Below are 15,383 nucleotides of genomic sequence, written 5' to 3' on the forward strand. Positions count from 1 at the left end.
TCGGCGGTGGAGCATCTTTAATAGTAGAAATTTAATACACATGAACTACACTAAAATGTCCATTAAGGGATTCCACGTACTACATTTGTCATTTGCATTTCAAAAACGTCTCTCTTAAAAGACTACTTTGTTTATATGTCTAAGCAAGATAATTAATTCATTATTATTTTGAGTTACAAAACAATGTGCCGATGGTGTGAAGCCGGTATGTTCAGATCGAGCAGGGTTGCACAATGATATGAAGACACAATTATCACAATTATCATCTCTAAATGCAGGTTACTTTAAATCGAAAATTATCATGGTAAGAACGCCTTAAAATCATTTAAATATATCGTAAAACTCATCTCAGCCATTATAAATCGTAATTTTTTTCTCGGGGAGACCCCCGAACTCCCAAACACCAAAATCTCGCGCCTTGGGACGCTCGCAAATTCAAAATACATCGTAAAATTCATCTTAGCCATTCTAAATCGTCATACTTTTTCCCAGGGGAGACCCCCGAAACCCCTAAACACCAAAATCTCGCGCCTTCGGGCACTCGCTTATTCATCAAAATGAATCGTTAAACTCATCCTAGCCATTCTAAATCGTAATATTTTTCCCGCGCTTTTGGGCGCTCGCAAAATACATTGTAAAACTCATCTCAGCCATTCTAAATCGTTATATTTCCGGGGGTCGACCCACAGACCCCAAAATCTCGCGCCTTCGAGGCTCACACGCTAATTTGGCCAATTTAATTGCGTATTCGTTAATTTCCTTTTAGCAACCCTACTGTCTATAAATGCGTGCAAGGATTATATTTATAACCTATTATGAAAAAGTATATAAAGTATATGGTTGTGTGTTGAATTAATCTCCTCCTGTAGGTGCGGCGGGGTGTTACAAAATATTGAGGACCTTTGCCCCCCCCCCCCCCCCTGGCCAATTTAATTGCGTATTCGTTAATTTCCTTTTAGCAACCCTACTGTCTATAAATGCGTGCAAGGATTATATTTATAACCTATTATGAAAAAGTATATAAAGTATATGGTTGTGTGTTGAATTAATCTCCTCCTGTAGGTGCGGCGGGGTGTTACAAAATATTGAGGACCTTTGCCCCCCCCCCCCCCCCCCCCCCCCCCCCATATTACGTTTCATCTTCCCACGCCACTGAACTACCGCTCTTTTTCTAATGAGATGTCAGCTAAATCAGCTACAACGTGGTCCAGCCGCATGCTTTGTACTCCATCTTTTCTCTCCTTGTCCCATGCCTTGCTCCATTGGTGAAGATGTCTTGCGGCTTCATGTGCTCTGATCTAGCATTTTTAGCGCCAGGTTATCACTTTGTGTCTCCCGTTTTTTGCACCATTCAGGTGTAGGATATACCGCAGTCGGCTGAGGGTTTCCGAATGTTTTCCGTCTTTGAAGGCCTTGAACAGAACTAACCGGGGCCAAGAAAAAGATAAGTAACATAAAACAAAATTTGAACAAGATGTACTGCAATATACTTTTTTGGAACATAACTCAGTATCTAGACTATCTCAATCAAAATGAGTGTTATTTTCTCTTCAAGGTTCATTGTTCCATAAACAAAATTTATTACTAAATACCATTTCAGCCAATCAGAGGCCAATAAATAGCAAATATTTAGTCACCATCTGACAATATCTAAATAATATTCTCTAGTTTGTGGCCATACTGAATCATGACGCTCTAGGATTTCGTTCGAAATGAGTACCGTTTTATAATTAACGTGTACAACAAGCTACCAGAAGGATTGTCTAATGTTTAGCAGCAATCATTGTTCCTGATTTTAGTCCGACACGGATAAAACGATATGCCCCCCTATCGTATTCTATGATTATAAGATTATGGTAGTTACAGGAATGCGCCTATGGAACGGAAACTTGTATAGTAATATACAACAGAGTGTTTTTTTCTGCATTTTCTTTATTAAGTTTTGCTGATATCAAAAGATCGTACAGTAGATTTGCTATAAAGACATGTTCATTCTGTGTCCACAAAGGTCCACACAGCAAGTACAAATCACAACAATTACAAAACAGTATACAAAGAGTTTGTAAAAATATCACACATATACCAGGTATGATCAGACCAAGATTTCATCAAAACAGCACACACCAGTTTTCTCCATTTTGGCAAACACAAAGTGTGCATCAAATGCAATACGCATGTAAGGAATAAATAACTTCAGTTTGTGTCACAAGACAAGACAAATGGCACACATCTAATTTGTATCTATAAGGGTGGAAAAAAATAAAAAAAATTGTGTCAGAGATATCTTTTTCCTAACAAACATTGACATTTGTGTTCATAAAAAGCATGTACACTGGACTGTGTTGACATAGTCAGTACACACACTCATGCTCTAAGGAAACCAAGGCCCTTTTTCATTATACAGTTTGACTGACTGGACCTCCTAGTCGTTCATTTTTTTTACTTAATGACAGACCTAGTGATTTTATAATGTTTTCAGACAACCTTGACAAAGTCCTTAATGGTCCATATCAAAATCTGCATGTCCTTCACGATTCATACTGGAAATAATTACTTTACAAATGGTCCATATAGTCCAACCATATAAATGAAAACAGCCAATCCTTATCATAGAAAAACAACAACCATGATAACAAAAACAAAACATTGATCTCCAAACTACTGGATACACAAACACACAATCAAATAAATATAAAGAAATAAAAGGATACAATGAAGGAAAAATTCATTATTGCACAACAACATTACAATGTAAACTTTCAGTACATATTGTAAATCAACAGGATCATTGTCAAACTTGATGCTAAACATGTGGTATAAATAATGTTTAACAGAAAGCAGTTACCAAGTCCTTTTCAGTATAATTGGATTCAATATCATACAGAAGCCCCACTAGTTTCTTATAGTGTTGCCAGGTCCACAGGAAGAATGCTTACATATTCCACCTTTCCAATTACAGATTTACATTCCTTGAGGATTTCCACCTTTCCAATTACAGATTTACATTCCTTGAGGATAGGTATCCATTGTAACGTCATTATTTTGTGAGCGAAATTCATGATGCTTTCTCTAAAAAGTATGATGTATGACGCTTGCAAACACATGAGGTCACAAAAAATACCTACCCACAAGGGCAAATAACTCTGTATTATGCAAATACAGAATATATTTCTAATCAAATTCATTTATGGAAGCAATTTTTTGAGATTCAAGATGATGAGAAATATTGTCTATAAAATTTACAAGTTGTTAAGTAATTGTGGATTTCAAGTCCAGTTAAATGATGATGCAGCCTAAAACCTCTTAACCTTTAAAAAACAATAATGGCTTTTACGATAACAATGACACAACCAACCATGCAAATGTTACCATGAGAAATCTTCAAGCTGATCAATTCAAGTCTTTGGATAATCTTTAAGACACTGACATGATTTCTAAATAATGACTACATCATTGTGTATTTGTTTTAGATAAATGTGACATTTACCATGCCCATGGTCATGGCAATAAGAAGTTTCCTTGACAACAACATCTATACATTAACGAATACAAAGTACATGTATAGCAACAAACCAAAATGGAAACAAAACCTTCTCCCACCTAACATGGTATATTACCACTGACTAGACTGTATATATATTTACCCTATAGCCGGTTATTTTCATGATATTTTTACAGGACATTGCTATGATCACAGATCCACAAAATATTTAGAAATAGTTGAATATATCCTATACCTTTAAAGCTAGATTCGCTAAAATTCCAATCTGCTAAAATTTAATATTCTCGTTTATAGGTCAAACCACAAAACTATTGACCTGCAAAAATACTGGTAACCGGCTTTATGGTAATTAAAAGATTGTAGAAAAAAAAAGTTTATAAAATAACTATATATACAAAATATAAAATGAAGCCTTTACACTGAGGAGGTATACTGCCATACATACGGCAATGTACTTTAAAATGTTAAGGAGGTATGCTACATTTATGTAAGAACATACTAAAGTAATGTTATGGATGCATGCTATTTTCATATTGAAGCAAAGTGTCTTAAGTTAGGGAAATTATACAGTATTAGCCTTATGTTTGGTAGGCATGCTGTCATGGAGGTATATTATATTTATGTTAAGGAAGCAACTGAGCCATTTTAGGTTTACATTTATTGCACTTGCGTATACATATTCATCTGTTTTTCACTTCATACATGTAGCTGTGTAAACCAAACTGGAAGTCGTTTGGTACATTTAGCGTGTGCAAATGCAATCATAATGTTAATGAAGCTAGCTAATGTTATGTAGACTTACATTTCTGTATATCCTTTCATTCAAAGACTTAATTAGAAACAATCAATGAGAGTTGCTGTTGGTGTTTTCCCATTGTGAAACATGCATAGTTACCATAACAATAATTAATAATTTAGTTTTATATTAGAACTTTGCAACACTGAATTTTGTATGTGAGCTAGGAAATGTACAGGATTTAATGACGGAAATCTTATTTTAGACATCAAGTTGGACAGACTTTGATTAGGAGATTAGAAATGATATGAAATATTTCATTGAGGTAAGTGAACAACACATAAGCACAAGAAATACTTTAAAAGTTTTAGAAAATGATGAATACATCTTTTTTTTTTATAAAAATCGTAAAAGTCAACACTAAACATTTAACAAGAATCAATATAAAAAGGTCACAGATACAGTCTACACTATTCTTACAAAATACTTCAAATTTCATGTTTATCCATTCAGTATAAAATATCACACACTACAGCTACTTGGATCCTTATATATATATATGAGATAAAGGTTATAAGTAACATCTATCTTATGTGGCAAAAAATAAATGTTCTCTTCGCATGTTTTAGGGATTCACTACACTGATTATATAAATCACACAAATTTCATATTGCACAGTAATTATGATATCACAGGCAAACAGTCTTACACACAATTTTAAGGAAATAAAACCAATACTGAGGTAATTAAAAAAATGAAGTAAAAGAAGACTAAGAAGAGAGAAAGATTATATATTGGGCATTTCAAGGGAAATTTTAACTGTCTACAAAATTGCTAGAATATGTATATATATAGTTTATGCCATGTACACATATCCTTTTAAAACATCATCTGGAGACTTATGAATCCTTTCCTTGCCTAAAACATTTTGCTTAAATAATTAATAAAAAATATACAAAATATGTACCAATATTTGCCTGACTAAACTTTTCTGAGGCTATCCCATGTTGGGATATTTTCTAATATCCAATTTGCAAAGATTTTTAAGTCTACATTTCATTAGATATATCAGTGTATACAGGATAGTTATTATCTATAATGGCCTGGTTGAGAGGGCACTATTGCCTCATAGCTTTGTCGAGGGATGGAATAGTGCCTGAGCCGAAGGCGAGGGCACTATCCTATCATGAAACAATACTATGAAGCAATAGTGCTCTCTCAACCAGGCCATAATAGGTTTAGTACATCACCCTCACATGAGACTCGTTTTTCAGGCATGAAGCGACACCTCGCAATGCTATCTTCATTTCCACACAACGCTGTTACATTAAAAGTACAAGATATGAATTATCGTAGAAATCTGTGTTTCTATAAAATGGGATTCAGCTTCATGCAGATTAAAAGTAGATCAATAGAACATGAGTGATCTGTAGAAATGCAACATTTGCTTCCATCCTCGCACACAACAACCTGTCCGCCATCTTGACGTCTTGGTCGAAGCGCAACATTATAAAAACGTCATGTAATGGTGCCCTCACAATACATTCACGTTCAATTTCGCTCCACTTCAATAGTGCCAGCTTGCCCGTGTATTATTGCAAATAGTATTCGTAATATGACCCAATTTATACTTACCACAACACATTTAATACATTTGAAAATTCAATGCTATTCAAAACATAGCAAAACCTTCATTTAAATTCCAATTAATTTTACAACTTTAGAAAAATAAAACGTTTCTTTAATACTATTAAACATCTAAGTTATTGACATCAAGACTGAATGATATGCTATTATGCTAAAATATTTTATTGGTAAAATGTATTTGTAAAAAATATCTACTGAATAATTTCTTACCTTGTATGCACCACCAGAATATCCCAGAAGGATCTTGGTTGCCAAAGTTGAATTGGCTGTTTTATCATTTTCCTCTATAAGAAACTACATGAAATGGTTACAAATGTGAAATCAGTGGACCATGGTAGGCTAAAAACAGATAATCCTTTATCTCAGTGATTAAAAAAAAATGTGTGGATTATGTTTGGCAACAAATTTCATACTGTCACTAATAATTATAAATAAGCACCCATGGAACAAATTGTCAACAAATTGAAGGCTGATCACATTTCATATATACATGCATGTCAAAAGTTTTGTAGAGCAACTATGTGTTTTCAGTTTCCCATAATTTCAGATACTAGGACATATAAGGACATACATCCTTGATACTCCAGGGTTTACTATCACTGACATTATATACACCCATGGACATCTCATACTAAAACTGGAGGCAACAGAAGACACAGGTAATATCAGATGCATTAGATCCTTTGACGTACATCAAAAGAATCAAATAACGGTACACTGTGGTTGACTGCTTGGGTTTGAAATCGAGCGTCACTCTGTAATCTTCAAAGGAAGTCTTTGCAGGCCTGTAAATGGTCAGTTTTTTCTCCTGAGCTGCATCTAGTTTACTATGAGATAGTCCAGGGGTGGAGATTACGTCAGTGATAGTAACCCCTGGATTATCGAAGATGAATGACATAAAAACACTCATGTCAGTGTAATATTTTACTGTCTTACTACTACAAATCAATCTGTACTAAAGTAATAATCATATAAGAAAATCAAGAAGATCTAAATTTGATCTTGGCACTGAACATCACAAGGAAGGAAACAAAAAATACCCTGTAACAATCTCTACTCTAGAAATCAAATATTGTTAAGGATGGACACTAACACCAAGGACTATGAGCCATTCTATGGCAGACTAAACAAGTTGAGACAATTAATATGACACCTGTTGTTATAAAAGGCAAAAATAAAAATAAGAGTAGAGCATCAAAACAATAATAAAGAGAGACAGAGTAATACTGGTCCAATTAACAGACATAAGGCATTGACTATCTAGCTCACTCTCAACAGACTCATTCATATAAATACAACGTACCTTCAAATCCATATAATCCAAAGTATAACAACATCGTCACTAAATCAAAATACCAGGTAAGTATTAAAATTCCAAAATCTTCAAAAATCCTGTCAGTTACAAAGTATCTCAATTTCTAATTATTCATACAAATATCTTACAATACTAGGTACCAGTAATCCAAAAGAACAAGATAATTACAAACTAAATAACAGGTACTGGGAAGTATTAAAATTCCAAAAACAAATCCTGTCACTTACATATGGGCTTGATTTCTCATAATTTTTAAACATGCATATGTATTTGCTGGAACACACTATAGCTGAAATTTATAAATAAATTACATATGAAGGAATATTCTTTATGACATTAAAGGAATGTTGACAAAACCAGAACTGGCAATACAATGAGGAAAAGTCAAGGTACTACAGTACTTTGGTAATGCAATTCATGAAATAGTAATTAACAGTTTAATCAGTGTTTTACAAAATATTTGTTCAATATTTGATACCAAAAAAATAAATTTAAATATGCCAAAAAATGTAACCTTACTAGATACATTTTTACTTGGACTAATTCAAAGTTTGTTACAGATATGCAAAACTAAATATGACATTGATATGATGTTGTTTTAAATCTATAACTTAAAAATAAAAATAAATAATTCAATTTTTATGTTGATTTTAACTATTTTCTGATGTTCCCTGAAAAATCACATTTTCAGAACACTTAGGTTCAACAAAATGACTGTTTTAGTAAAAACAAATGGTAACCACATTGGTATACCGGACATACAATTTGTACATGATTAATGTACCTATCAATCTTTGTTACCCAAATACGCAAGACATCAAGAAGATCTTGTGAAGTCAACACAGATTCTTTTCATATATCAGGAATGTTATAACCTTGAGAAATCTTCATTTTATCACTGGGACTGAGTCTGCTATATTAGGACATGTGTCTGTAATGGCTTCCTCATAAGATGGAGGAGGGTCAGAGTGATAGTCTGGGGCTGACGGTGCCATAGGGATCACATCTGTATCTGTGGCCTCCATGTAGGAAGGAGGATGAATATCTCCATCAGGCCTGCAAGATTTAAATTTTACATATAGTATGTGGTGTTTTTTTATCAAAATACTTAGCTTAATGACTCGCTGATTTGTATACTACTTTTGAGCCTCTGGAGAGTAGACAAGGATTACTTTAGTACAGTAAGTGTCTCCATGATTTTACAAAAACATGTCCTGATTTAATATATATATGTACTTTACTTAATTCATTTGGATATTAGGTAATAAATACATATCTTTCATAATACTTTAATGGGTCTGGGGAAACCTAAAACCATCAATGGTTTATTATGTCTACAGATTGCCTTCCATGATTTTATAAATGCATCTATGAGATAAACAAAGGATTTTTATCTCCAAAAACCATTGAAGCGCCTGAGCAGTAGGTAAATGACTATGTATCTCTAAAAAATAGTCTAAAGATATACAATACTACCTTACTGTCTCAGAAAGTTATTAAATAATTACTAATTACTTCCCCCAATAACCCTGGATTGCTTCCCCTGTTTTTGTACATACCTTAGAATCTCTGGAGAGTTGTTTATTGCATCCATAATAACTGTAACTGTATCATCCCTTTCATCTGCATTGATGACCACAGCTGCTACAGTTCCACCAGCTAACTGCTATATAAATCACAAAAAAATTCTCTGGTAAGCACAAATGAGTGCAAAACATGTATAATCACTTACCACAGGTAAAAGGTATATCCTCTGAAATCAGGCTTTGGAAACTTTGTAAAAATATTTACAGAAAATCATGCAAAAATTACTTACCTCCAGTCTTTCTTGGTTATGTATCGCCTGCTTTTTTGCAAGAATAAACTGACGGATGGCAATAAGAAATATCAGTATAGCCAGTGCGATAAGCAAAGGACCTATGGTGGAGTCTCGGCTGTTTCCAAATATGTCTCTGTAACCTGATTGAACAAAAGTATATACATCATATGACGAACTTATCCTAAACATGAAAAATATGTGATGGCAGAACAATGGCATGCAATACTTCATTTTTTGAGTTATGTTATAATCATCACTTTTCAAACAGGTTCATCACCTTTTGATTTAACTTTTGATATAACAGTGCAAATCGAGTTGGAAGATTTTTATACAACTGGTCAATGTTATATGTTCTATTACACCATTCTATTTGTCTCATAAATTTCCCTTCAAAAGTTTTACAAATAGATTATAAAGATGATAAAACAAGATCAGATTTTGTCTATTATTTTATCAATCAAAGAACACTTCACATGGATTATTCATTTACACATCCTCGATACTCAAGGGCTTCCGATCACTTACGATCTAGTAAGAGATCGGAAGCCCTGGAGTATCGAGGATGTCATTTACAGTGCAAGTACGTTTTCAGTATAGACAAATATATTATATTTTCAACCCAAAAATATATAAAATCCAATTGAGAATAAATCATAAAACTGTGTTACTGTTTCAACATTAAAACTTACCCATCCATGTTAGAATACCTCCTACAAGTATGAGAACACCAGCTATAAAGACACACAAGATCCCTCTTCGTAATGGTTGCTTATTTCCTGTGTATACTGATCCAAAGAAAGAATGAAAGGATGAAGGTTGATTACCCCTGGTCCTCATCCTTAAATGTGCACCATGGAACATTTTTGTCTGAGGTAGCAACCCTTAAGGTTGGTAAAGTTAAATACCTGAAAGTAAACAAAATATGCACACGTTACTTACATGTGCTTTATGAGTTGACAATGTATAAATCAACAAGTTTCATTGACTGTAATAAGGTAGGATAAGAAGACACTGCAGAACAATGAACTACACTACACATGTATGATATATTAACTCCATGACAAAGTGCATGATAATAGATGATTCTGATGTTATTATGTATTTACTTGGATATCTGATGACTTAAAGTGAACAGTCGGGCAAGGATGACTAAAGTTGGTAAAAATGGTGTGAATGTATCAAGTATAATTTCTTGAGAAATAGAAAAATAAAATCTCTCGTCAAAATCTGTCTGCGTACGAAGAAATTAATTTAAAGTATGGAAATTCTAAAACGTCCTCCCGGCTCACTATGTCTGTGGTTACATTTCCACGCAGCCTCGCTTTCAATGCTTTCAACTTTTCTTTACTTTATTGGTCAGAACTGGGAAACTAAGCAGAACTTGACCGTCGTATTAATATGTGAGAACTTTTGGAAGGCCAAGGAACGCATTCTTTGCCCGACTATTCACTTTAAACAAAAGTGCAATAGCTTTTCTGTTACAACATGCAGTACTCCAACAATTATAGCACTAGATATTCAGCAAGATTCTTTTGAAACATTACATCATGTCATTTTGATTATAAAACAAACAAAAACACAAAGCCAATGACCTTACGATTACCTGAGAATTACAACAGATTATATAGAAATATCAGAAAAAATGGGAACACAAAAAGTCATGTAGATGATAGTTCTAAGTTGTATGAAATAATAGCGCATGAAAAATTTATTTTTACTAAACATATGAACTTTTTTATATGTAATTTCATTTATACTTTAAAATATTGTCCCACAGCAATTTTTATATTGCTTACATTGTACTTTGAGCCAAATGTCTGGGTATCTGCATTTGATCTGTGAGTGTGATTTAAAATAGATTGAATACCTTAAGGAGATTAACAAGTCTTTTTTTAATGAGCATGGATCTATTTTCATATGCTTGACTTACCAGCGTGCTAAACATATATGACTGAGCTTTCACAATCGACTTATTGTTACCAATGTTACAAATGAATGACGAAAAAAACTTTGTATTGATAATTGGTCTCACTATATTGGCAATGAATGCAGATACTGGTTTTGGAACAATGCTCTAGACCTATCCTTACTATATAAACATATACATGTAGTAGGTATTGAGTGCTTTCCCAAAACCAGAAGCACTTCAAGAGTCAGACTCAAGCACTGAAGCAGACGTTCTATAAGAAAATAAAAAAAAAGTGGCGACGGAAATGCATACTTAGGAGTGGTTTAAAGATGTGACTGTTAAAATGTTTCTTGTACATCTCTTCGGACAGTTGTGGTCCCTATCAGTCATTTCATAACTACATAAGTTCTCATTTTTCATTTCAAGATGTTTATATTCTCATAGCGGAAGTGTAATATAAAAGATAATATCAAAGCCGGAAACGGGTGAAGCATTTCGGAATATTGCCCTTGCTGCTCTATTTCTTCACTTGAAACAGTTTCGACATTTCCCCTAGACTTTGAATATTCAAATTTGGATTTAAAGCAATGTCAAGACAATAGACCTTTTCGCATTATCTTAACTTCCCAGCACTTAAGATTAAAAATCATTCAATAAATATATAATGTCCCCGTTTTATTGAAATTTTTTTTTCCTCAAAAAATAAAATAAAAAAAATAAAAAATAAATAGATAAATAAATAAATAAATAAGAAATAAATAAGTAAATAAATAAATAAAAATAAATTAATGAATAGAAAGTAATGCACAGTAGTTATATACATGCGAGTTATGTGATGGAATAAATACAATGTTGAATCAATATAAAGATAACTGTTATTTTATTTAATTATAATGCTGCTGCTGTTGTTGTTGAATGCTGTTGCTGCTGCCTGCTGTTGTTGCTGGGTATTGACGTAGTTCTCATCGTCCATAGGTGACGCTTTACATCATGTGGCAAGACATATGCTTTATATCGAAGTGTTCTCGTCGACGTCCAGATACAAAATGTGATTTTCCCACAATGCAATTGACACGGTATATGCATGTCGACGAGAACACATCGATATGAAGCACCAGCTTAAAATTTGCCTAAATGAATATTTGTTTGTTTGGTTAAATTAACGTCCTATTAACAGTCAGTGTCATGTAAAGGACAGCCTCCCATGTGCGTGGTGTGCGTTTTGGGAGACAGCGGTATATTCGTGTTGTGTTTTATTGTATAGTGGACATCCTGCTCTATTTACAGTGCTAACGTAATATCACTGAAAGAAGCATGCCACCGAAGACACCAAGCAACACACTCCACCGGTCACTTTATACTGACATCGGGCGAACCAGTCGTCTCTTCCCGGAATGCCGAGCGCTAAGCAGGAGCAGAACCTACCACTTTTATAGACTTTGGTGTGTCTCGGCCAAGGGACAGAACCTAGAGCCTACCTCACATGCAGGGGCGAGCTTTAGTGAATATATCTGGCAACATGATTTAAATCGTCACATCTAACATAAACATATGGACGGAGGGACCTACGTCAATACCAAGCAGCAGCAGCAACAGCAGCAAAAACAGCAGCAGCAACAGCAAGAGTTCCTTTTTAATCCTTTTTAAACATCCATTTACCGCGACTGTTTCGGGACCGACCTCATGTGGAAAAGTGCCTCTTGGGTGTGTGTGTGTGTGTGGGGGGGGGGGGGGGTGTATTTATAAGTCGGTACTTTTGTACTTGAATTGTGACTTTGAAGTTTGGCGTCAAGTTTTGGAGTATTGAGGATAGGGCCCGTCTAGTCCGCTAAACCTGTCTATTTTACATTTATAAGGCATTATTATTTATTATTTTGTCTAATATATATCTATATATTAGGAAAAACGAATAAAATAGGCCTAATAATATATGAAAGTTTAGCGGACTTGGTACCGTCACTTCCTTCGATGTTTAGGCGCTGTCCACTATGTACAACCTGCGGAGGTGCGCCGACTGGGGTGTGCAGGTCCCAGCCGGAATCACTCAGCTGTCCGCTAGTATATTACACTGTTGTTCCGATAGTTAATGTTCATACACAACTAATGATCCTCTTTCTCTTCTTCCACAGACACATAGATGCCACCTCAGCCTCGCTGCATAGCATAATCATTAATCAATCTTCTCTCTATACCAGTGATGCTGATGATCCACAGGACCCTCCTCATAGACTGCCCTACGAAACCACGACAACCAGTTGCCTCTACAGGAAGCACCACTCGTTGCTGACAGTCTGCTACCAAATCTTGGTACTTTGCCTGTTTTCGCTCGGAGGCGTCGTTGCTCCACCAACACATCCTGCTTGACCAAATTACTATGTCTGGCCTTTGATTAATGACTGCTGTTTCTGGTGGAAACTTAAATCTGCACTCAACTAACAATTTCCTGCTGTACCTAGCACTCCACTGCCTTCCACAGTCCACCGTTCCCCAGCCTTGACGAAATTGATAAATTTCAAGCCGCCTTTGTCCCTTTAAAGTCTATCATCTCTTCTGTTCCTCTCCAGGGTGCCTGCAAGTACAGAAAGAACTTTGTTGTGACGCTAGGTGTACCGTCCAGTTGACAAACTCAAGCTGGGTCGTCTTGTAATGTTGATTATTCTTTTTCGTAGATTAGTGTGGCGTTGATGTGGTATAGATATGAGGGACTCAACCGCAGATTGGTATCTTCTACACGTTTTAGATAATATTTCATTCTAAAATATCACAAAGTTCTGTCCACAAATATAACAATAAGCAAGTTGTTGTAGGCCTGCCCTATAAATCAGTCCCGGAACAAATCCGGGATGGGGATTTTACCTGTGACGTGTTACTTACAATTGCTGATTGCGTCCAACACAGAAGTTGTATTTGAATGACTTCTTTAAAATCAATAGAATAAACAAGATCTGTGTACGATAATAATTTCTAAAATCAACAAAATATTGTTTATGTGAAAATGTCTGCGAAAACTTCAGCAAGTGAATTTGGCAAAGAGAACAACTGTAGATCAAATAAACTATGTTTGTAGCCTAGGATACCTAACTCTGGCAGACGGTAGACCCATACGCAACTAGAAACTGCTACAAACACATGGTTTCAAAGACAGTGCTATCAATAAATGCGAATTATAAGAGGCACCTAGATTGAAGATACGACCCCTCACCTCAGCCACAAATGCATGGAGAAGAAGCAGGTAGATGAAGACACAACCAACTTCTTACAGGATGACCTTTTGGCCCATTAATCAGATCAGAAATGGTTTCTAAAGGTCAAGGCAACTAATATAAACAATGCAACCAATCACAGGAATCTAAGGATATTTTTTTTAAAAGAGTTCATATTTGAATGAAACAGTTTTAGAATTGTGAAGGGTGGAGATCAACAAGAGCTGTTGGAGTACAAGAGCTCAGTACAGTACTTACTTAAAACGTCACCTATCCCCAATCAAAATGACATATGCCATCCTATGTCAGTGCATAAAACATGGTCATTAGCTAAGGGACCATTTTCGTCTGTTTCATTATTATTAGCGCAATGTAATATATGCCCATCAAATGGTTCAACTGTGGGATGGGTCTCTTGTATTTAATTATGTATCTCTAGTTGTTACCTGGGATTGCCAAATCTTTTCTAACTTGTATGTTGATAGTATAGATTTTGGTTTATTTTGCAAGGAAAGAGTGTTTCTCATAAGTCATGTCCTCTCCTGCACTGTCATATCTAAATTGATGGCTCAGTGTACGATTATTAGAGGAGACACGGACAAAGTTTTGTCAAAACCGTTTGAAGGAAGTCACCCTTTGGTAATCATATAAAGAAATCGCAGATTTGTTATTTTCTCTTGAACGGTCTTCAGTTTTACTATGAAATAAGTCAATAACTGTAATCCAAGCCCGGATACAACGAGTGATAGCAACCAACTATAGACGATGGTCTGCATCCTTTCTTTATCAAGTCTCTTCTCGTGTAGGAGGGTATTCACATTATCAGTTTTGTGACATCAATAAACATACTTCGTTGAACCATTTTGGACTCCCAACGACCATTTCAAGAAAGTATGTATGCTTATGTTTTGAAGGATCTGCCTGCCTGTCTCAATTTACCCGATTTGGTTTCGTCAATAGCTAATTCTACGTAGTTTTATCTCTTAGCATACAATGTAATAATTCTTACAATTTATTTCTGTGATATACTTCTAATCATACTTTGAATCTAAATTCAATATTTCAATGCTGTGATATACCACGGTTATATGCTGCTGTTGAAATATAAGGAAAATTCTACACAAGTTGCACTTTCCAGTTATATTGCAATGGTCTTATCATCTCCGATCAAGACCAAGATTTCTTTTCCTGTTGCTTAGAAACTGCATATTGCAGTTCATTTCAAGCTAGTAGTTTTGATAATGGTCAAAGC

At 34.9% G+C, this 15,383-nt stretch overlaps 1 protein-coding gene across 1 annotated transcript; it reads right to left on the reverse strand.

The window, feature by feature from the left end:
* Positions 1-1,920: 1,920 nt before the first annotated feature.
* Positions 1,921-11,922, reverse strand: LOC138318718 (uncharacterized). Its single transcript, XM_069261359.1, has 5 exons — positions 11,241-11,922; positions 9,709-9,924; positions 9,017-9,159; positions 8,760-8,866; positions 1,921-8,256 (listed from the first exon to the last, which is right to left on the reverse strand). Exons 2-5 carry the CDS (start codon positions 9,878-9,880, stop codon positions 8,088-8,090), a joined length of 591 nt encoding a protein of 196 aa, XP_069117460.1. The 5' UTR covers positions 9,881-9,924; positions 11,241-11,922; the 3' UTR covers positions 1,921-8,087.
* Between the last annotated feature and the right edge of the window lie 3,461 nt (positions 11,923-15,383).

The sequence above is a fragment of the Argopecten irradians genome, chromosome 3 (genome assembly GCF_041381155.1).
Source record: "Argopecten irradians isolate NY chromosome 3, Ai_NY, whole genome shotgun sequence".
NCBI lineage: Eukaryota > Metazoa > Mollusca > Bivalvia > Pectinida > Pectinidae > Argopecten > Argopecten irradians.

Bases quoted from the DNA above. Each gene is read 5' to 3' on its own strand.
- LOC138318718 (XM_069261359.1), bottom strand. From the start codon at position 9,880: ATGTTCCATGGTGCACATTTAAGGATGAGGACCAGGGGTAATCAACCT. The intron at 9,160-9,708 runs GTAAGTTTTAAT...TTGTTCAATCAG, and splicing joins AGGTATTCTAACATGGATGG to GTTACAGAGACATATTTGGA. The intron at 8,867-9,016 runs GTAAGTAATTTT...TGATTTATATAG, and splicing joins ATAACCAAGAAAGACTGGAG to CAGTTAGCTGGTGGAACTGT.